Genomic DNA, 24,240 nt, shown 5'->3' with positions numbered 1-24,240 from the left:
TCATTCCTATATTTTATCTCTGCTATCTTCAGGATTTTGAAGTGTGTAACCTAATCAACATTGACAAAAACTTTCTCTAAATCTACAAGTGCTATAAACATAAGTTTAGTTTTCTTCAGTCTGTCTTCTAGGATAAATTGTAGGATCAGTATTGTGTCAGGTATTCTGAAATTTCTTTTGAACACAAGCTGACCATTCCTAAGATTGGCTTCTATATGTTATTTCATTATTCTGTAAATAATTGAAGCCAGTATTTTGTAACCATGATTTATTAAACCAATGGTTTGGTAGTATTCATACTTGTCAGTGCCAGCCTTCCTTATAATTGAAATTTTTACGGTCTTCCTGAAGTTTGAAGGGATGTTACCTATTTCATATATCTTGCACCGCAGATGGAGTAATGTCATCATTGCTGGCTCCTAGTAATTCTGAGGGAATGCTGTCTGTCTCAAGGAGTATGTTTTCTCTTAGGTCTTTCAGTGCTTTTTCATATTCTTTTTGCAGTATCATATCTCCTATCTCATCTTCTCCTACTTTCTGGTCTTTTTGTATAACATTGTCCTCAATTTTGTTTCCCATTTATAGACCCTCCATGCACTCCTCCCACCTTTATTGCTTGCACTTCTTTGCTTGGTACTGGCTTGCCATCTCAGCATGTGATATTCATGCAGTTGCTTCTCTTTTCTCCAAAGAACTCTTTAATTTTTCTGTAGACGGCATCTATCCTTTCTCTTGTTATGTTTGCTCTTACAGCCTTGCATTTGTCCTCTAGAAATTCCTGTTTGGCCATTTTGTACTTGCTGTCAGTCTTATTTTTGTTTCCCTTTTGCCTGCATCATTTTCTATATTTTTATATTTGCTTTTGATAAATAAATTTGATATCTCCTTTGTTATCTAGGGATCTCTACCAGACTTTGTCTCTTTACATATATGATCTGTTGCTGCCTTCTTTCTTTCATCTCTCAAAGCTACCCATTTGTCTTCTGTTGTATGCACTTCCCTTGTATTGGTCCAACATTGACTGATGCTCCCTCTCAAACATATGGTCCCTTCAATTTATACAGGTCATACCTCAATTTCCTACCTTTATGAAATTTCTTCAGTGTCAGTCTGCAAGTCATAATCATTAAATTATGGTCAGAGTCTTCATCTGGGCCCTGGAAATGTCTTACAGTTTAAAATCTGGTTTTGAAATCTCTGCTTTGCCCTTATATAATCAATCTCAAACCTTTTAGTTTCCCCAAGTCTCTTCCACCTACACAATCTTCCTCATGCCTCTTAAACCAAGTGTTAGTGATGATTAAATTATGCTCTTCACAAAATTGTACCAGGTGGCTTCTTCTTACATGCTTTTCCCTCAGTCCACCTTTTCCTACAATGTTTTCTTCTTTTTTTTCTTTCCCCATTAATGAACTTCAACCAACCATCACAATTAACTTTTCATCTTCCTTAGGTATCTGAATAGTCTCTCTGTCATTTGTGGCACTAGTTGGCATATAAACTTGTACTACTGTTTTGGGTATGGCTTCATGTCTATCTTTGCTCCAGTAATGTTTCAGTGGGCTATTCATAACAGCTTACATACATTCTTATTTTCTTATTCATTAATAGACCTACTACTGTATTACACCTATTTGATTTTGTGCTCATATCCCTATACTGGTAAGACTGGAAGTTTTTTTCTTCCTAACAGCACACCTCACAAATCCTCATTGTATCTACTTTCAACTTCTCTATATCCCTTTTGAAATTCACTAATCTATCTGCCCTTTGAGGATATCTAACATTCTACACTCCAAGATGTAGAATGCCAGTTTTATTTTTCTTCATGAAAACTTACTTCCAAGTTGTCTCCATCCAGAGATCTGAATGGACGACTATTTTATCTATAGCATATTTTACCCAAAAGGATGCTATCATCACTAAGCTATGCCCTCAAGAAAAAAGTAACAATTGTAGTTACCCCTTACTTTCAGCCATTTGGAGTACAGTCGCAGCAAGATCATGTTGACTGATATTACAAGGCCAGATCAGGCAGTCATCTAGACTGTTGCCCCAGTCACTGCTGAAAAGTCTGCTGCTCCTCTTCAGGAACCATAGGTTAATCTGGCTTCTCCACAGATACCCCTCTATTGTGGCTGCACTGGTGGTATGGCTATCTGTATCGTTGAGGCACATAAGCCTCCCCATCTCTGCAAGGCATTTAGGTATCACTTTTGAATTTCAGTTCCTTAGATAAAATTGCAACAGTTGCTTCATCGAGTGTGTCTATAAAAGGTTAATCTCAGTGTGTGGTCTGTCCATCTTGGGTTCATTGTTATAATTTTTGCTACTTTTCTTGAACTTTTCATTTTCAGCTGTCTGCTGTCGCTCTTACTTTATTTATTTATTGTCTTTGTTGTTACTAAATGCAAGCAGAATTGCCAGAAACATCACCATTTCAACTGAAGTTTCTGTTAACCTGAAAACCACATGAAATACAACCTGGTGTTTGTACGTATGCATTAAATTTTGGTGTCCACATATATTCCAAATGAAGTTATTCTGGAAGTAGTGTATTGGATTAAAAATGTTGTTTATGTTGATGAAAACTTGCAGCTGGTTGGCAGCATTAAAATACTGCAACATTTTGATGAATGTCATACTCAACGTCTTCTGGTGAGATGTGCAAGATGTTCATCAATAATAAATGCTGAATAAGTCTGCATTCACATTAAGCTGTGTTAACATTGTAATTAAATTATAAGAATTTGATTAACAACTGGTGAGACTATTTGAACTTACCTGTAGATCTTCTAAAACGCATTGGCCTACCACGGCGCCCGACCTCCTGTGCACAAGTCATCCCATATACTCTTATTCCAGGGACACTGGCATATGTGGGCTGTTCATGTGGTACAGGACCCTCTGAAATTTGAAAATTGCAGATTGATTTAGCCTCATTTCTTTATATACAATCCTTGATTTCAAATTTTTTGTACATGAATAAATAAAAATTGGTCACACTAATGAAGAATTATCTTAAATCAGCATATTCTTTTAGTTTTTGGTATAATTAACAAATTTTTCAATATTTCAACAAGTTGTAAAACAGTTTTCCATTGTCTGGTGACAGAAAATGGCAGCCTGTGTGTTGGGAATAATCACATATAAGAAAAAGCTGGGCTGTTTGTGAACACTTGTGTTAAGATCCAGTGCTGCTGTCTAATATTGTGTCACATGAAATCAGTAACAGGCCCATAATGAATATCCTGCAATGTGAATGCAATCATCGTTATTACAACTGTAACCATCTTAAATGCTACATTTTTTATTTGTTCATTTCATTCACACATTTTATTCTGTAAAACTCATCATGAATGAGAGCTTTAAGGGATATGGAACAAATCAGGTTATATATGAACAGCCAGAAACAGTTATTCACAGGTGACTTCTTTTTTGTACCCTAACAAACCATTCCTAATTCTAATCTACCAGGTAATTAGAGGTAATATTTATAGATTATATTTTTTAAATAATTATGAATCAGGATTTTTGTATATTAGCAGGAAAGCAACTTCTTTTTTAAAAAAAATTTCACTGCTTTTCCTTTTAAACAACACAGTTGTTCTTTTTGTCTACCACTTCATAAGTATTTCTGTAACTTTTCTGATTTCAGAGGATGCTGTTTCAAAAGCTAAAATGTGTTAAATATGAAAATTTGTGTTAACCAGAATTTACATTCTTGTGTTAAATATTATACTAAATATAGGAGGAGTGACTGATAAGGCATTTTCTTTAATTCTGATGAGTATGAAAATCCCAACAGCCTTGAAGAGACTTCTGCAAGATGCTCAGTTATTGAACTGATACACTATTCTTACTACGTGCTTCTGTACAGCAGATCCTCATTTAACCATAGCTACATTTTCCTCAGGAAGTTCTGACATACAACAGTATAGAGTGAAAGTGTGCTGAGTATACTGGAAATCCGACATGTTAATAAAATCAGTGAGAGTGTAAATGCAGAAGAAACCTTGTGGCTTCATTAAATTGTCCACATGCTGATGCCATCACTTGTTTTTTATTCATGTGGACACACAGGAATTTTGTACGTGAAGTTTCAGTGACTCAAAATTGTATCATTCCATGCTTTTTAGCTTCTTACTGTAAATGTGTGTGTATTTTTTATAAACACAGGAACTGTTAACTGTGAAGAGATGTTGCCTCATATACCATTGACTATTCAATCAAAATACAATATTCATTTATAATATGAAAGGAGATAAGTCCTTAATTCTAGCAAGAGGTCACCATTTGATGGAGCTTAGAGTAAATAGTCGGTAATCTTCAGTTGGATAATATAATGTTTTCAGTCACATAACATTGATTTTTTTAATTGTCATTCTTTAGATAAAATTTGTCTTGCTACATTGGACAGCATGTAGGAAAACAAATGGATTGTTCCTTTGAAAAAGATGTGGATGATTTCCTTCTGCATTCTGAGCTTGTGGTTCATCTCTAATGACATTGTCCTTGACTTGATGTTACACTCTAATCATCCATCCATTTTCATGTTGCTTGTTTTCAGGTAATCTGGTATGTCCCATTATTTATTATTTTTATTTATTTAATTAAAAAAATAAATAATGGGACATAGCAGAGTATCTGAAATAGGAAACCAATTTGAAACAATAGGACATTAGAAGCTTTGATGTTTTATAGTTTGTTTATATTATTGTTCAAATTCTCAAATCAAAATAAATAACAAAGCCTACAGCAAACCATTAGTTTGTGGGGAGAATGAAAATTTGTTACACCTAAGCACTTTTACTGAAACACAGAGTCACATACCAAGTCTTTGAAGGAACTTAGTTTTTATGCAGATTTAAAAACATTTACTTATAAGTAATTTATATATTTTCTAACTTACTCCACAAACATTCTGGAACTTCTGCTATCAACTTATATGGCTGTGAAAACTATATTGATTTTGATTTTCTCTCTTAACCATTATCACAGCAATGGGAGTGCTGTAGTATAATTCAGACTTTCTGGTTTCAGTACAAAGAAAGTTGACAGTTGTATTGATTTTGTCTATCTATTCTCTCTGCAGAGATGTGTTGCAAGAAGTCAGTTACTCTACTGCACAGTGTTAAAGGGATGCTGGAAAAAATCTATTTTTAAATAGCTTTGAAGAAAGCAGATTGCTTTCTCTCATTGTACTTATCTGCAGACTGGGCATGTAAATGTACTAGCCATTCCTACCAGAGAAATTAATCCAGAAATTCATTTAATGCTTAACAAATATTCACAGATTAAGTGGCAAGCAATGCTCAATTTTTATATTTTTGCTTTCACTCCACAGTTAGCCTGTGATGCCCATTTCTAGCTTGTATTAGTAATTTTTCCACCAGGTTTCCTGCTTATCCATTTTTCATGTCTTTGTATGTAAAAGGTGAAGCTTTAATATGTCTTAAGGTCAGTCTGGGTATTTTGACATTGGCCCCTCGATATATATATTCCTTGCTGTCATTTCTCGTTAACAGTATTAGCTTATTCCCAAGAATAACCAAATTTCATTCAGTTAATACTCGGCAGATATCAAACCTGCATTAGACTTCCTTAACTCTTGTGCAGAAAGGTTTGCAGTATACTGCTGCGTCCATTTTCAATAAGCTTCAACTCAAATAAAAAAATCTCAGCAGTAATCCACACACTTTCAAATCGAATAGGAGCAAAGGAAAATGAAAAGTGGATTAACATCATCCTTTTTGCTGATGATAAGGTCTAAATGGCTAATAATATTTATGAGCTACAGTAACTGATGTATGTAATAAGAGAACACAGTATATCAGTGTGCCTAGATATCAACACTGAAATAACAAAATTCATTAATATTGGCAAGTTCAAATATCTGGATGTATGACTTCACAGAGAATGGACATCTGGCCACATAGCAAAATATCTTATTGAACAAGCTGAAAAGCTGTTCTTAAATTTGAAAAAAGGACTGAAGTATTTTGGTTTTTAGATTATTTAGAACTATGCAGTATAATTAAGAAGAGAAAGATGTCATATTTAGAAAATGTGATTATACATGACAAATAAAAATTCTATCAAATTATTATTGAAGGCAGGATAGGGATTGGAAGAAAGAGTACATTTTAGCTGTGAAAATTAAGCAGTGGATGGAACTACATAATTTTCAGTCACTGATGCACACAGCAAGCAAATGGAGAATCAATGGAAAATGTGATTGTAAACGTTAATCAGTGAATATGCATTAGGCTGCTTCAACTTCATGCAGCCATGTCTTCAACATTTCAGCACACCCTTCCCTTCCTTTTGTACAACTACAGCCATTGTGCTCACTCCTCAAGATTATGACCGTAGATGCCAATTGTCTATGTTTTGGAAGCAGAGCTGTTATTATCAAAAAGCAATATATATGGCTCATTATATTCTTAGTTCAAGTATATTTTTGTAATTGTTAATCTTTTTACTGTGTATGATGAATGCATAGATTATCTTGTTGGTGTAATGTAATTGCTGCACAGAATGTTACTTACCAAGCTTGGCTGGATCAGGGCAGCGACAGACCACTAAATAATGTGATTTTCCTGTCCTCACATTCTGCAATGCTAGCAATGCCCAGTCTCTAGGTGGCCGGCAGAGACGAATCTGACGAACTGGTTCACATGTCTTTGCTAGTGTGAGTGCTTTACGCTGCAATAAAGTCATATGAGAATTGCCTGATACTTCTACTACATCAATAAATATTTGTCAGTTTATTATATATAACAGGCTAGTTAACAGATTTTCTTTAGTGCTGTAATAGCAGCAATGATATAGCAAAATAAATAAAATGGGTTTCCATCATCTAACAAATAGTACAAAAGATACGTGTACATGTGCTTAAGAATGTGGTTCTGATAAAAACTAGTAAAACTTCCATGTTTGAGAAAAGCTTGTGTGGTTTCTAAATGATATCTTAGCTTTATACTGTTGTAAGGAGTTTAAATCTATTGAAGATGAAAACCTAATTCTACTGCAAATTGTGTGTGGAAAAGTGATGCTGATATTGCTGATATTTTTGTCCTGAATAGTTTAAGTCTAACTGAGATTAAGCACTTTAGCTTGCTGGTAGATACTTCAACTGTAACTATATCCATTCTGTGCCTCGTGGCATCATAGACGTTGAAACCAGACACAATGAAACTTTGTAAATCAGTGTGATTGGGTGGATGCTGATTTGCTTAGACTGAATGCATCTGCCAATTAGCTGTGTAAGCACTTTCTTCCCAAAAGCATTCAGTGCAGACCATGCTGCATACGGTGAAACTGAGTAATGATGATACACCACTGAGTAAAAGTGCCTTTTTCCCAGATAATCCTACGAGCTGCACATTAACATATTCTGTTGAACATTTTCTAAAAGAAGTAATGAAAAGATGAAAATATATCAGGATGTATGGGATGCATAGGGGAAACTATCAGAATGTTTTGAAAATTTGATGGTACTCAGCATAACGTAAAGATAATTCAAATGTTATGTATGGGGATGATATGAAATATTATTATAGATTTATTTTGGTTTCTACATTTCATGAAGTCTAACTCAGTGGTCATTACAATACTGGGAAGGGTGTGACACAAAAGCAAAACAAAAAAGGAAAAAGTTTCCTGTGGAAGGAAGTGTCATCAGTTTTCATTCACACCATGAAGAAAAATAACCAGAAAAGATTATAAAAGCAGAGAATCTGCAGCACTGCAGACAAAAATTTATGATAAACAGTAAGATATAATCAGTAAATCGCAAGTTGAAGTTGTTGTGATTGGCAGAAGAGCCAACACAGGGTTACTAAAGGAGGCCGAAATGCACGCGTCTCAGCTCACGCAGGCTGGCGTGAGGTCTGGAACATGACAAGGGAATTAGAATTGAGGAAAACGGACGTAGCTGGTGGAATACTTAACTTTAATCCATTAATGACGAACATAGCTCTTTATGGTACATGATTTACAACATCAATAGAAACTGATCATGGCGCTTTGCTAGGTCGTAGCAAATAACGTAGCTGAAGGCTAAGCTAACTATCGTCTCGGCAAATGAGAGCGTAATTTGTCAGTGAACCATCGCTAGCAAAGTCGGCTGTACAACTGGGGCAAGTGCTAGGAAGTGTCTCTAGACCTGCTGTGTGGCGGAGCTCGGTCTGCAATCACTGATAGTGGTGACACGCGGGTCCGACGTATACTAACGGATCGCAGCTGATTTAAAGGCTACCACCTAGCAAGTGTGGTGTCTGGCGGTGACACCACAGAAGTGCTTTGTTTCATATTGCAGAAATTAACTAGTAATTAATCAGATCAATGTTTAAGTATGCTCAGAGGTAGTAGATGTAAAATGTATTAGAAAAGGAATGAAAAGCAGGAGAGTCACTTAATTCCTTCAAAAAGAGTAGTGTTACATATAAATAAAAGTAATATAAAGGTGGAATCCAAAATTTTTCAGGACTGGTGCTGCCATCTGGAAAGTAGGAGTAGTAGATCTTTGCACCGCTAGGTCATGAGAGCTGCATATCTGATGAGTCAGTGTGCAGAGTGGCATTCAACTGGGAGGACATGTTGCATTTTCACAGTGATTTCCTTAATACTCTGTGTTTGGTGTGTGGTGATTTTACAATGGGTCCACAAACAGAACAGCGCGAGAGTATCAAATTCTGTGCGAATCTCGGCAAATGTGCTACGGAGATCCTTGCAATAAATCAACAAGTGTTTGGGGGCAGATCATGCATGTACGATAAAGCAACAATCATCCCAATGGAAGAGCCTGGGCTTTCCAAGACCAAAAAAAGCGAGATAGGTGAAGAGCATGATCATTGTTTTCTTTGATACCAAGGAGAATTGTGCACAAAGAATTTGCTCCATCCAACCAAACAGTGAATTCCGCCTACTACTGTGACTTTTTGTGATAGCTCCATAAATATGTGTGGCGATGATGGCCCGATCTTTGGCATCAAGGGAACTGGCTGCTGCATCATGACAACATGCCCTGTAATACTACCTTGCTCACCAGGAACTTTTTGGCATAAAACAACATGGCGGCTGTACCCCACCCACCGTACTCGCCAGATTTGGCACCTTGCGACTTCCCGCTATTCCCAAAACTGAAATTCAAGTTGAAAGGCCATCAGTTCGACACTCTAGAGAGGATTCAAGAAGCATCAATGGTGATGATAAATAGCTTCAAAGAACAGGATTTCCAGAAATCTTTTGACCAGTGGCAGAAGCCCTGGGACTGGTGTGTACATATGGATGGGAACTACTTCGAGGGTGATTTACTTATTTATTTATTTATTTATTTATTTACATGTCAAGTTCCGTAGGGCCAAATTGAGGAGCAAATCTCCAAGGTCATGGAAAGTGTCAGTACATGAACTTACAACATAAAAGTAATAACAGATAAAAATAAATGTTCATGAACCTGAAAAAAGTCAGTCCATAAGTTAAGGAAATGCTATCAGCAATACAATAAGAATCAGCTTAATTTTTCAAGGAACTCCTCGACAGAATAGAAGGAGTGACCCATGAGGAAACCTTTCAGTCTCTATTTGAAAGTGCATGGATTACTGCTAAGATCTTTGAATTCGAGTGGCATCTTATTGAAAAAGGATGCAGCAGTATACTGCTCACCTTTTTGCACAAGAGTTAAGGAAGTCCGATCCAAATGCAGGTTTGATTTCTCCTGAGTATTAAGTGAGTGAAAGCTGCTTATTCTTGGGAATAAACTAATATTGGTAACAAGAAATGACAGTAAGGAATATACATACTGAGAGGCCAATGTCAAAATACCCAGACTCGTGAACAGAGGTCGACAAGAGGTTTGTGAGCTCACACCACTTATTGCCCGAACCACCCGTTTCTGAGCGAAAAATATCCTTGTAGAATGGGAAGAGTTACCCCAAAATAAAATACCATATGACATAAGTGTATGAAAATAAGCAAAGTAGACTAATTTACATGTCAAAGTATCACTCACTTTTGATAGCATTTGAATAGTAAAAATGGCAGTATTAAGTCTTTGAACAAGATCCTGAACGTGGGCTTTCCATGACAGCTTACTATCTACCTGAACACCTAGAAATTTGAACTGTTCAGTTTCACTAATCATATGCCCGTTCTGTGAGATTAAAAGCCAGGTTTTGTTGAATTGTATGTTAGAAACTGTAAAAACTGAGTCTTACTGCGATTTAATGTTAGTTTATTTTCTACAAGACATGAACTGAGGTCGTGTTCTGCACTATTTGAAACCGAGTCTATGTTACACACTACATCCTATACTACCAACCTAGGGTCATCAGCAAACAGAAATATGTTAGTGTTACCCATAATACTAGAGGGTATATCATTTATATAAATAAGGAACAGGAGTGGTCCCAACACTGATCCCTGGGGCAGCCCCCACTCAGATCCCACATCACAGCCATATCAACATTGCGAATAATGACCTTTTGCTGCTTGTTGCTAAAGTAAGAGGTGAACCAATTGTGAGCTACTCCCCGTATTCCATAATGGTCCAACTTCTGGAGCAATATTTTGTGATCAACACAGTCAGATGCCTTAGTTAAATCAAAAAATACGCCAGACGTTCAAAACTTTTTGTTTAGCCCATCCAGTACCTCACAGAGAAAAGAGAATATAGAATTTTCAGTTGTTAAATGACTTCTAAAGTCGAACTGTACATTTGATAGCAAATCGTGTGATATAAAATGATCAGTTAACCTTACATACACAGCTTTTTCAATAACTTTTGCAAACACTAATGGCATATAAATAGGTCTAAAATTATCTACATTATCCTTTTCTCCCTTTTTATAAAGTGGCTGAGTACTTTAATCGCTCAGGAAACTGACTATACCTAAAGGAAAAATTACAAATATGGCTAAATACAGGGCTAACATGTTTAGCACAGTACTTTAATGTTCTGCTAGACACTCCATCATGATGGTGACCATTAGTCCAAATATAAGGTTTTCAATAGATGACAGCACCAGTCCCAAAAATTTTGCATAGCACCTCATACATGTAAACAAAATTACAGATCTTCTCACAAATTTGCCTAAAAAACGTTCTGTATAATTTATATTTTTGTGTCTAATTGGTTAAAAATGCCCTCTCATCTCATTTTACATATCGTAATCTCTCATGTTTTACTACTATACAGTTATGCAATATAGTGGCTGATCAATGGGAAACAGTAGAGCCTCATTTGAGAGGATATTTCATCACAGGCAACATATTTTACAAAGAACTTTTGCTTAAGTGCCATCTTACCTGTCCATTTTCGTCAACACTTATAAGTGGTGTTGTGTGCTGGTCATCTTCTTCAAGGCTGGCTGAGCAAGGTTCTGTAGGACATGCGCATAATGGCTGTGTCATCTTCAGGCGTACAAACACAGCATTGCATACCTACAAGCAAATTAAATTATTTCTATACAATACTTCCACAATTTTCCCCCTGTTTCAGGGGTTTAGTGTAGCATCTGCAGCAAATAACAAAATAATAAATATCAGAGGTCAATGTAGACATTATCTTAAGAGTGGAACCTATAAGGCACATTCTTTGTAATGATGTAGATGCTCCTTAGAACTTCAAAATGCTTTGGTTGGTGCATAATTTTGATAGTCGGAGGTCTAAAGAATATGGTAAAGATTCTGACAGTTTTTCCTGAAATGTTAGTTCATTAGAAGTTCAAAGCTTTTATTGTAAGCATATAGAAGTCATTGTAACCATTTCTGTAGAGACACGCCAGTATCTACATAAGCTCAGGTGAGAGCTCTTTGCTTCAGAAGCTGCATAAAACTCAAGTAAAGATTCAAAATATACCATTACATCATAATTATTAGCGGCAGTTGTCAACAAAATAAGTTACATGTGTACCAGCTTCTGCATATCTTCATCCTTGTAGTCCATACACTTTATACCTAAAATGGCATGAATACTGTCTGGCAGTTCTGTTGCCAGCCTTGATCCATTTTCCAGAGAGAGCACTGCTTAAAAGTAAACTATCCTGATGAGTGCTCAGGAAGGTAAACTGGATGCTATGCAGTTGACGTGTTACAGCTGAACATTACGACAGCATTCAGGAGTAGATGGATTATGTCACCAACATGATCCACCATACTGCTGAAGCACCCACAACAAAGTTTTCATTGCAACTAATGAAGGCAGTCTGTACCATGATGGAGTGACGAACGCCACTGTGCAGTAGTGGTTTTGTGGATCTGAGTAGGTTCAACAACTGACCAATTGCAGAGTACTTTGCAACCTTGCAGATGGGGAGAGGTGACTGATATCCAGTTTCTGCTATAATGTGAAGTGGAAGCCCCAGACCAGCTTCTGAGACATGATCCAGATAACCACAGAATATTTTGCCATAGTTACCATCCATGCCAGTCAAGACATGTTCGTTGAGATAGGTGATTAGGCCTTCAAGGTTGCCCGTGCTGAAGTACACCTGTCCCTTCTACTTATGGAATTTGTATATAGGAATGTCTGTGACATGTGATACAGTGTGTTAACTGTAAGATGGCAGAGTTGCAACGAGAGCGCGGGGGAGAGGAGGAAGCAAGCATTGGCTGGCGAGGGGAGAGGAGCCTTGGGGGGGCACTCCTATCAGTTGCAGTGCTGGCACTACAAATTGCGCGTCATGCTTACACGAAAGCAGACAAAAGGCTTGGAAGTAAAACTCGCTTTAAATGTTGTTCGTAAATGAAACTGAAGTCGTCATGTACATTAAAATATTCCCTTTCACAGCATTCAATCTCACATAATATAATGTTGCGAGCATCGCTACATAATACTGTTTTCCTTCTAACCGTAGGCCTACCGGTAGCGGTTGTTGGCGACTCCCGAGATGGGCCAGCAACTGCCTCTTCACTCATTTTGATAATATTTAGCACACTGCACAATTAAAAACATGCAGAACAGTACAGCACAAAACAATAACGAAGCAGACGACAATAGCTACCTTGTACAACACAGTCCGGTATGTAATGTTGGCAGCAGTTGAAACTGCATGCCTACCGAAGCCTCCCGATGTTTACTGACTTCTGCCATCTAAAAGTTTACACACTGTGCACCACCTGGCATTGGTAGAAACCAGAACAGCATGTTTGCAGAACCTCTCAGGGAGAATTAAAGGAATTCTATCACCCTTTCTTAATTTATCTGGGAGGCAGGGTAATTTCCTGACTCATGGAGACAAGAGATACTACTGTGCCTCTTAAAAGCTGGGAAGGACTGTATGTACCAATGTAGCTATCATATAAATGCATTCAACTGCTGTGTAGGAAAGATCTTGGGCAGATGGACAACTGCTGCATAGACATATTTCTTATTGGATTCCATCTGCAGCATCATTGACAGAACCGACTGCGGACCTTTGGTGCAGAGCCGGGTGGAGGGTCTGAATCAGAGGCTCAGACGGTTTTGCGACCGTATTGGCTGCAGATTCCTTGACTTGCGCCATAGGGTGGTGGGGTTTCGGGTTCCGCTGAATAGGTCAGGAGTTCACTACACTCAGCTGGCGGCTACACGGGTAGCGGAGTCTATGTGGCGTGGACTGGGCGGTTTTTTAGGTTAGAAGGCCTCGGGAAAGTGCAGGATGGGCTGCAATGTCAAAGGGTGCTTGGCAATTACAGGATGTGCTTGGATCAAGGAACAGTCGGAATTATAGTTGTAAATTGTTGTAGTTGCGCTGGAAAAGTCCCTGAGCTTCAAGCGCTAATAGAAAGCACAGAAGCTGATATTGTTATAGGTACAGAAAGCTGGCTAAAGCCTGAAATAAGTTCTGCAGAAATTTTTACGAAGTCTCAGACGGTGTTCAGGAAAGACAGATTAGGCAGAATTGGTGGTGGAGTGTTTGTGTCTGTCAGTAGTGGTTTATCTTGTAGTGAAGTCGAAGTAGATACTCCGTGGGAATTGGTATGGGTGGAGGTTATACTTAACAGCCGAATTAAGTTAATAATTGGCTCCTTCTACCGACCCCCAGACTCCGATGATAGAGTTGCGGAACAGTTCAGAGAAAGTTTGATTCTCGTAACAAATAAATACCCCACTCATACGGTTATAGTTGGTGGGGACTTCAACCTACCCTCGGTATGTTGGCAAAAATACTTGTTCAAAACCGGTGGTAGGTAGAAAACGTCTTCCGAGATTGTCCTAAATCCATTCTCCGAAAATTATTTCGAGCAGTTAGTCCACGAACCCACACGAATTGTAAATGGTTGCGAAAACACACTTGACCTCTTGGCCACAAACAATCCAGAGCTGATAGAGAGCATCATGACTGATACAGGGATTAGTGATCACAAGGTCATTGTAGCTAGGCTCAATACCATTTCTTCCAAATCCATCAGAAACAAACATAAAATAATTTTATTTAAAAAAGTGGATAAAGTGCCACTAGAAGCCTTCCTAAAAGACAATTTCCATTCCTTCCGAACTGACTATGCGAATGTAGACGAGATGTGGCTCAAATTCAAAGATATAGTAGCAACAGCAATTGAGATATTCATACCTCATAAATTGGTAAGAGATGGAACAGATCCCCTGTGGTACACAAAAAAGGTCCGAACGCTGTTGCAGAGGCAACGGAAAAAGCATGCGAAGTTCAGAAGAACGCGAAATCCCGAAGATGGGCTAAAATTTACAGACGCGCGAAATTTGGCACGTACTTCGATGCGAGATGCCTTTAATAGGTTCCACAATGAAACATTGTCTCGAAATTTGGTAGAAAATCCGAAGAAATTCTGGTCGTATGTAAAGTACACAAGCGGCAAGACGCAGTCAATACCTTCTCTGCACAGTGCCGATGGTACTGTTATCGACGACTGTGCCGCTAAAGCGGAGTTATTGAACGCAGTTTTCCGAAATTCCTTCACCAGGGAAGACGAATGGAATATTCCAGAATTTGAAACACGAACATCTGCTAGCATGAGTTTCTTAGAAGTAGATACCTTAGGGGTTGCGAAGCAACTCAAATCGCTTGATACGGGCAAGTCTTCAGGTCCAGATTGTATACCGATTAGGTTCCTTTCAGATTACGCTGATACTATAGCTCCCTACTTAGCACTCATATACAACCGCTCGCTCACCGATAGATCTGTACGTACAGATTGGAAAATTTCGCAGGTCGCACCAGTGCTCAAGAAGGGTAGTATGAGTAATCCGTTTAACTACAGACCTATATCATTGACGTCGGTTTGCAGTAGGGTTTTGGAGCATATACTGTATTCAAACATTATGAATCACCTCGAAGGGAACGATCTATTGACACGTAATCAGCATGGCTTCAGAAAACATCGCTCTTGTGCAATGCAGCTAGCTCTTTATTCGCACGAAGTAATGGCCGCTATCGACAGGGGATCTCAAGTTGATTCCGTATTTCTAGATTTCCGGAAAGCTTTTGACACCGTTCCTCACAAGCGACTTCTAATCAAGCTGCGGAGCTATGGGGTATCGTCTCAGTTGTGCGACTGGATTCGTGATTTCCTGTCAGGAAGGTCGCAGTTCGTAGTAATAGACGGCAAATCATCGAGTAAAACTGAAGTGATATCAGGTGTTCCCCAGGGAAGCGTCCTGGGACCTCTACTGTTCCTGATCTATATAAATGACCTGGGTGACAATCTGAGCAGTTCTCTTAGACTGTTCGCAGATGATGCTGTAATTTACCATCTAGTAAGGTCATCCGAAGACCAGTATCAGCTGCAAAGCGATTTAGAAAAGATTGCTGTATGGTGTGTCAGGTGGCAATTGACGCTAAATAACGAAAAGTGTGAGATGATCCACATGAGTTCCAAAAGAAATCTGTTGGAATTCGATTACTCGATAAATAGTACAATTCTCAAGGCTGTCAATTCAACTAAGTACCTGGGTGTTAAAATTACGAACAACTTCAGTTGGAAGGACCACATAGATAATATTGTCGGGAAGGCGAGCCAAAGGTTGCGTTTCATTGGCAGGACACTTAGAAGATGCAACAAGTCCACTAAAGAGACAGCTTACACTACACTCGTTCGTCCTCTGTTAGAATATTGCTGCGCGGTGTGGGATCCTTACCAGGTGGGATTGACGGAGGACATCGAAAGGGTGCAAAGAAGGGCAGCTCGTTTTGTATTATCGCGTTATAGGGGAGAGAGTGTGGCAGATATGATACACGAGTTGGGATGGAAGTCATTACAGCATAGACGTTTTTCGTCGCGGCGAGACCTTTTTACGAAATTTCAGTCACCAACTTTCTCTTCCGAATGCGAAAATATTTTGTTGAGCCCAACCTACATAGGTAGGAATGATCATCAAAATAAAATAAGAGAAATCAGAGCTCGAACAGAAAGGTTTAGGTGTTCGTTTTTCCCGCTCGCTGTTCGGGAGTGGAATAGTAGAGAGATAGTATGATTGTGGTTCAATGAACCCTCTGACAAGCACTTAAATGTGAATTGCAGAGTAGTCGTGTAGATGCAGATCTCAAGATCTTTGGCCAACTTTTGTATAATAGTGAAATGACACAATTTCAGAGACTGTACTGGTCTCATACAGATATGATTTTGTATATATGGACAGAAGCAGTGAGTGAAAAATTTGTACCATGGACAGGAATCAAATCCAGGTCTCCTGTGTCTAGGCAGGTGCATTTGCCAGTAAGGCACATTGGCACAGCAATTCACATAACTGCACGGATTACCCTGCAACACTCCCTCCTCGATCCAAATTCTCACTGCGGCCCCAGATTACTTTAAATTCAGCCTTACACACAAACAGAATTGCCGAGGAATAGCAACTTGACATTGAACTAAATGGGGGATCCAGGCTGAAACCCAGATGCATGTACTTACGCAAATGAGATGACATGATTTGAGAGACTGTATTGGTCTCATACAGGTATGATTTTATGTATATAGACTGAAGCAGCAAGTGAAAATTTGTACCGAGGTTGGGAATCGATGCCGTGTCTCATGCATACTAGGCAGGTACAGTAGCCAAAAAGCAACCTTGGCACTATGGTTCAGCCTTGGCAATGCTGTTCATGTGCAATTGGGATTTAAAGCAGACTGGGATGGCAGTGAGAATATGGATCGAGGAAGGAGGCATTCCTGGGTAATTTGTGCAATTGTGTGGTGTGAACTGCTGTGCCAAGCTGCCTTAGTGGCTAGTACATCTGCCTAGTAAGCAGGAGGCCCACATTCGATTCCCAATATTAGTAAAAACTTTCGCTTTCCGCTGCAGTCTGTATACACAGAATCATATCTGTATGAGACAAGTGCAGTCTCTGAAATAGTGTCATTTCATTTTTATAAGTACATGCACCTGGGTTTCACACTAAATCCTCCATTACATGCAATGCTGAGGTGCTTTTCCACAACAGGGAGAGTCTCAGAAATTCTGTTGGTGTGTAAGGATGGCAGTAAGAATTTGGATTGTGGAGGGAGCCATTCCAGGGTAATCCTTGCAGTTGTGTGGAGTACTGTACCAAGGTGACTTACTGGCTAACACACCTGCCTAGTAAGCAGGAGACCTAGGTTTGATTTGAGGCCTTGAGTACAAATTTTCACTTGTTGCTATACTCTACCATTGATAACCTATCCATTCTAATGTGACTTTATAAGAAGCATTTCTGCATTAGTATTGTTTTATTGGTTTTATGATGTATTTTTATATTGAGAAGGCTAGCAGTACTATTTGGAGATGTAATGTCTGGGGATAACTCTGTGAATGAGGCTTTTGAGGATGTCTTCCCATTTTTATACAGCACTTCTCCCCTCCACATTATCTGAAGTATCTCCTTGGTGATGTTCTGTCTGATCTCTTTGATTAAGAGATTAAGCCCCTCAGTACAGTGTTTTAAGTGTGACTCTCTTTGCTGTAGTTGTTAATCTGTGTGTTATTTTAAATATTGTATTGGTGATGTCCATTTGATCTTTTTTGAAAAAGAGAACAGTCCCCTCAAGATACTATGTTAAACGTGTCTCTCTCTCTCTCTCTCTCTCTCTCTCTCTCTCTCTCTCTCTCTCTCTCTCTCTCTCTCTCTGTCTTAGTCTCTCTGCCTTTACTGCACCTATTAACAGTATAATGTCCTGCCCAGTGTTCTTTATTTGTAGATGAGTTCTCCATCTTCTATTATTTCTCTAGCCCTTCAATAACAACCTGCCAGCAAAAGCGATTATGAGATTGGAAGACTGAATAGAGAAAAAAAAGTTTTTAATTTTTTAAATTAGAAATCTATTTATATCCTTTTAACTGTCAGTGACCACTTTTTAATATAACTGAACTGCAGATGAAGGGAATTGTTCGAATTCCGAGGTTTTTGCATCTTAAATTTAGTTTTAAGCTTACCTGGTTGGCACATCTTAGGAATCTGAAGGAATGGTCCCTCAGAGCATTGAATATTTAAAATGCAAACAAATAGAATTAGTTCTTAACAATTGCCATATAGCAACCTGCAGTTCTTGTCTGTATGTTTCACAGTAGTTGGGACAGGTCACCATCACAACTTCTATAGAGGCCCAGAATTGTTCAAGATATGATAGATTAAGAAAAGAAATGCTCTACATTTAACTACTGAGTTTTACTCCACAGTGGTTTAAGATAGTACTACAATTTTGCGGTAGGATGCTGAACTGGAAAAAGTAAGAAAACTGTATAGGCTGTTTATTCGTTTTCTCACATTGTTTTAAAGATTTGTCTGCCTAACAAATTTAGTGTTTGTAATGCAGAATTATATGCAATCATGAAGACAGTGAAGTACTTCAGGCCTTATTGTAGTAAGGAATTTCTCTCATGATTCTATTCTTTTAGTACCCTACAAATGCTATAAGAGCTGTACCCAGCAGACAAAGTGACACAAATGATACAATACTCCATTACCCTTTCAAAGCAAGAAGATAAACCGGTATCATTCTGATAAATGCCAGGAATGCAAGGAAGTTGACACTCTGACACAGTAGCCCAAGAAGCTTGCAGATAGTATGATATCTGACACAGTGTGTGCTCCGCCCCCCCCCCCCCCCCCTGCAGACTGCTGTATCCCTGTTCAGTATCTATGCATATATGGGAGGTGAAGTAGCTGACAGTGAGAGATATAAGCCATGGGCAGAAAAACCAACTGTCAATCAGTGGTGTTAATGATTCTAGCACTTTGATGGCACAAAGTCATCCTAACCTGCCTTGGAAGAGGACACTGTCCTCTTATACATAGCTTCACACCCCATGAAGAGGATTGCCTAGGATATGGTGGTTGCAGCATAAAAAATAATGGTTCCCCCAAATTTTAACAGAATGCATATTACTTTTGACAAGAGGGCAGGGAACCTACTCCCTATTTTAGGTTATGACAGTTATGGAAATTCCAGAAAGGAGCAGTATATAAAATAACGGAAAGGCAATCACTCACTTACAGTGGATTGTTGTGTGGAGCACAGAAACACATAACAGAAAGCAGCATACACAGTAGCTTTTGAGCACAAGCTCTTTTTGTAGCAGAAAGTACACACATTCACACACACACAACTAGACTGATAGCAAAATGCACACTCCCATGGCCATGGCAAGACTCATACCATGGCCACATGAGTGTGTATTTGGGTGTCTGTGTGGTTGTGTGTGAATGTGTGTACTTTTGCTATAAAAAGAGCTAGTTCTTGAAAACTAGTGTGTGTGCCGTTTTCAGTTATTTGTTTCTGTACTCCACACATCAGTCCACAGCAGATGAGGGGTTACCTTTTCCTTATTTTATGTATTAGCCTATGACAATTATTGGAAAACTTTTATGGTAGTGTACATTGTCCAGACACCATGTTTTTGAAGGTGGAATTTTAATATGTTTTGAGTGCACTTTTGAGTCTATAATAACCCAGTCCCATATATTCTGTTTTACTGTTTTCGATCCTTTTCTGTCGTGTTTCTCTTGAAACTGGCATATAACATGATTTTTGTGTGTGTGTGTGTGTGTGTGTGTGTGTGTGTGTGTGTGTGTGTGTGTGTGTGGTTTTTAGATAGTATCATATTTTAGTTCCAGTGATTTTTTTTTAACTTTTAGAGTTTAGAATGGGCCGTACAGATGTCATTGTGCTCCAGCACATCATCATCATTATCATCTCCTTTCACAATCTCCCAAGCTGAAACTTGTCACTTCCTTCCCATATCTCTGTAGAGATACTGCAATTATCAATGAATGCATTCAGAGCATAGATGTGTATGGTCCTGTGATTATGAGACCATATGAAGCATATAATTTTCATTATACATGAATGAAACATCGTGTATGTGGCTTTTATTTGTATGGTTTTTTTGTGTAGAGCATTTCTATGGGTTGCTGATTTTTTATATTTTCCACTTGCATATTTGTTTAAGTTTCATTCCATTATTGACCCTGTTCCACAATTTTTATTGTGATTTCAGTGGCAAAGTAAATTTTGTACTTTCACTTTCATTTACAAACATTTGTAATTGCATACATATAAGCTTCACATCAGATGCACGAAGAACCTTAACCACAAATCATTTCTGTGCTTAATGAGCTTAGAAAATGAAAGTCATCTTTAGCGCTGCTCTGTTGGGGGCCATTGCTTAGCCTGCAGTCACAGTGTCATTGATGGTGGTGGATTCTACCGATGTCTGATATCAACTGATCTTTTCAAATCAGTAAGACAGTACATGTGCAGTCTCAATGCAGCTGCTCTCATTGCTCAAATGTACAGACTTTGGATGGCAATTGGTGAAATTCATCTGTAACTACTTCAAACCATTCCAAAGTGCATGGCAGAGGGTACATCTCATTTTAACAGTTATTATAACTTTTTCTCATTCCATTCATATATGGAGAGTGGGACAAGTCAATATTTAAATGCTTTTGTGCATGCTGTAAAGAGTCTGATCTTGTCATCACGATCTCCATGTGAGCGATATAGAGCAGATTGTAGTATATTCCTAGAGTTCCTTAAACTCTGTAAGTAGGATTTCTTAGGATAATTTATGTCTGTTCTATTCTTGCACAGAGAAGTGATGAAACACACATTTACAACACAACTGTTTATTACAATAACTAAACAAAGTATATTTTTGAGAGAGAATATCTTAACAGCTTGATAACTGAAAACTGTCTGCCCTGCACAATATCTTGAGGAGCACAGAAAAAGAGTTCATCACAGCCATGCAAGATGAGGAGTTCATAGAGAGCCTCTGGTAACCACAGCGAAGTGGTGCCTTGTGAGCAGTGGTTGGAAGTGCAGTGGCATATGTGGCTCGTGCCATAGAGGGAACAACAACTCAGCAGGCAGTGAAAGTGGCAGAGTCATGGCAAGTGGTGTCTGTTATTGAGCCTTGAAGCACTTCTTGATCTTCTGGAGTCTGGGATGTGTCTGGCATCCTCCAGACAGAGTATGGACCTTTGTAGCTGCCTTTTAGAAAAATAGGTTGTGGTACCCTGTAAGCACGTGACCATGTGAATGTAAAATAGTGCCCACCAATCGCAGTGCTGCGTGCTGCGGCTCAGACATCACTTAGTGGTGGAGCTGGCATCCCGGAAGTTATGGCAGCTGTTGATGGTGTGACTGTATACTGTGCCTTCCCTTGCCCATTTACTAAAAACCTCTTAGGTGGTGCAGGGGCATTACCTGACCCACTAAAGATAGATGGAAGTGTGGTGGTCGAACTATGCTGGGGACATTTCCTGTTGAGAATTAAAATTTTGCTCCCATACAGAGCTTCAGGATTCATCACCATGTTTTAATGTCTAGTCTTTGTGTATGTGACTATGCATCTTTGTTGTAAACATCATGTGTTCTTACATAAGCTCGCTTGAGTTTTTGTAATCAAGTTATCACTGTTTCCTCTATTAGCCTTGTTTGTTCTATGATCTCACCAAAACACTGGAAGCATCTGACCATTTCATTAAATGAGTTGCAAAAGCTAAGCAAGAGATGTTATCATCTTTGTTCACTGAAGCAAAATAGATTTTGAGAGATTTATATTTTTTAGTTCTTTCTCCATTCCGTAGGGACTTTGTCCAAGATGAGACTGAAGGGAATGGTGACAGTCCATGTTATTGGTGAACACCTGCTTTAATTTCAAAGGATTCTAATATTTTGTACATAAATTACACTTTGGACCTTGTGTGCGTGAGTGTTTGATTAATGAGGCTTACTGTCTTTTGGTCAAGTCCTTGCCCTTATAGGCTATCATACAGAGACTAATGGTCAATCAAGTCATATCTTCTTGAAGTTGACAAAAGTATAAATGTTTGATCACTATCGAGTTGCCATATTATTTCAGTATTGTTTTTAGCTTGAAAATTTATTCTAGCCATGAGCAGTCTAGTAGAAAATTTGCATGGTATTAAAAATGACTCTGAGCACTACATAACTTAACAGCTGAGATCATCAGTCCCCCATGGTATTCTTCGATGTTTGATTGTGCTGTGCTTGTGCTCTTTGAAGTAAACATGCTGAGACTGTCTTGCATGTGATTTGAAAAAGAGTGTTCCCCTGTAGTTATTTACATCTGTCCTGTTATCTTTCTTGTAGAGTGGGTGGATGATTGCATACTTCTGATCTCCTGTCAGTTTTTCTATGTGCCAAATATCTGTAATGATTTGTGTAAGTTCCTGAAGTGTGTTTTGCTGCAAGTTTGAACTGTTGACAATTAACAGACCCTACCCTTTTGTGTTTGACTTGCATTGACAAGAGACAAAGCTGGCTTCCCAACAGATGAAGTGAGTCTGAGTGGCTAAGTTTCAGTGAAGGACACCATCTCAAATTCATTTGTTAGAGGAATGGATATAACGTCCTCAGTTCTCCTTTGGTTCTGTCTCCCCTGTACAGTACATCTAGACCTAACACTGACACACTCTCACTGTCAAGTGAATGAGAAGTGACAGAGTCAGTATTTCGTACAGAACAGACAGAACCTACAGGGGAAGATAGTGCGGCTCAGACTGCTGTTGCAGAAGCAACGAAGAAACCATGCCAAATTTAAAAGAATGCAAAATCCCCAAGAATGGCAAAGTTTTGCAGAAGTTCAAAATATAGCGCGTACTTTAGTATGAGTTGCTTATAATAATTTCCACAATGAAACTCTGTCTCGGAACCTGGCAGAAAACCCAAAGAGATTCTGGTCATATATAAAGCACACCAGTGGCAAGATGCAATCAATGCCTTCACTGCATGATAACAACAGCGAAATCACTGATGACAGTGCCACAAAAGCAGAGTTATTAAACATGGTTTTCCGAAACTCCTTCACCAAAGAATACAAAGTAAATATTCCAGAATTCCAATCAAGAACAACTTCCAAGATGAGAAACATAGAAGATATCCTCAATGAAGCAAGCAACTTCAATCACTTAATAAAGGCAAGGCCTTCGGTCCAGATTGTATACCAGTCAGGTTTCATTCAGAGTATGCCAATACAATAGCTCCATATTTAGCAATTATATATTGCTGCTCGCTCACATAAAGATCTGCACCTAAAGACTGGAAAATTGCTCAAGTCACACCAATACCCAAAGAGGGAATAGGAGTAATCCATTGAATTACAGGCCCATATCATTAATGTCGATTGGCAGTAGGATTTTGGACATATACTGTATTTGGACATTATTGACTCCCCCTTAGAAAATGATTTACTTCTTGTGAAACACAAGTAGCTCTTTATACTCATGAAGTAATGAATGCTGTCAACAGGGGATGTCAAATTGATTCCACCTTTATAGATTTCTAGAAGGCTTTGGATGCCGGTCCTCACAACCATCTTCTAACCAAACTGCTTGCCTATGGAACATTGCCTCAGTTGTACCACTGGATTTGTGATTTCCTGTCAGAAAGGTTACAGTTTGTAGTAATAGATGGAAAGTCATCAAGTAAAACAGAAGTAATATCTGGTGTTCCCCAAGGAAGTATTATAGGCCCTCTATTGTTCCTGATCTATATTAACGAGTAGCCCTCTTAGATTGTTTGCAAATGATGCTGCAAACCATCTTGTCAAGTCATCAGATGACCAAAGTTAATTCCAAAATGATGTAGATACGATATCAGCTTGGTGTGAAAAAAGTGGCAATTGACCCTGAATAAAGGAAAGTGTGAAGTTATTCACATGATTACGAAAAGAAGTCCGCTAAATTTTGATTACGGGGTAGGTCATGCAAACCTGAAGGCTGTAAATTCAACTAAATACTTACAGATTACGATTACAAATAACCTAAATTG

At 38.6% G+C, this 24,240-nt stretch overlaps 2 protein-coding genes across 4 annotated transcripts in view; one reads left to right on the top strand and one right to left on the bottom strand.

The window, feature by feature from the left end:
• Nucleotides 1-24,240, top strand: part of LOC126281785 (elongation factor-like GTPase 1) — a 579,301-nt gene that overhangs the window by 192,272 nt on the left and 362,789 nt on the right. The gene's annotated exons all lie outside the window — the stretch shown is intronic.
• The window catches only part of LOC126281789 (uncharacterized), a 164,862-nt gene that overhangs the window by 4,863 nt on the left and 135,759 nt on the right, over nt 1-24,240 (bottom strand). Inside the window, exons 3-5 of the mRNA XM_049981002.1 lie at nt 11,314-11,448; nt 6,552-6,708; nt 2,785-2,907 (exon numbers count right to left, since the gene is read on the bottom strand). Coding sequence (XP_049836959.1) covers nt 2,785-2,907; nt 6,552-6,708; nt 11,314-11,448 — 415 coding nt within the window. The remainder of the gene's footprint in view (nt 1-2,784; nt 2,908-6,551; nt 6,709-11,313; nt 11,449-24,240) is intronic.

Source organism: Schistocerca gregaria, chromosome 7 (genome assembly GCF_023897955.1).
Source record: "Schistocerca gregaria isolate iqSchGreg1 chromosome 7, iqSchGreg1.2, whole genome shotgun sequence".
Taxonomy (NCBI): Eukaryota; Metazoa; Arthropoda; class Insecta; order Orthoptera; family Acrididae; genus Schistocerca; species Schistocerca gregaria.
This window is presented reverse-complemented; position numbering and strand designations above follow the sequence as displayed.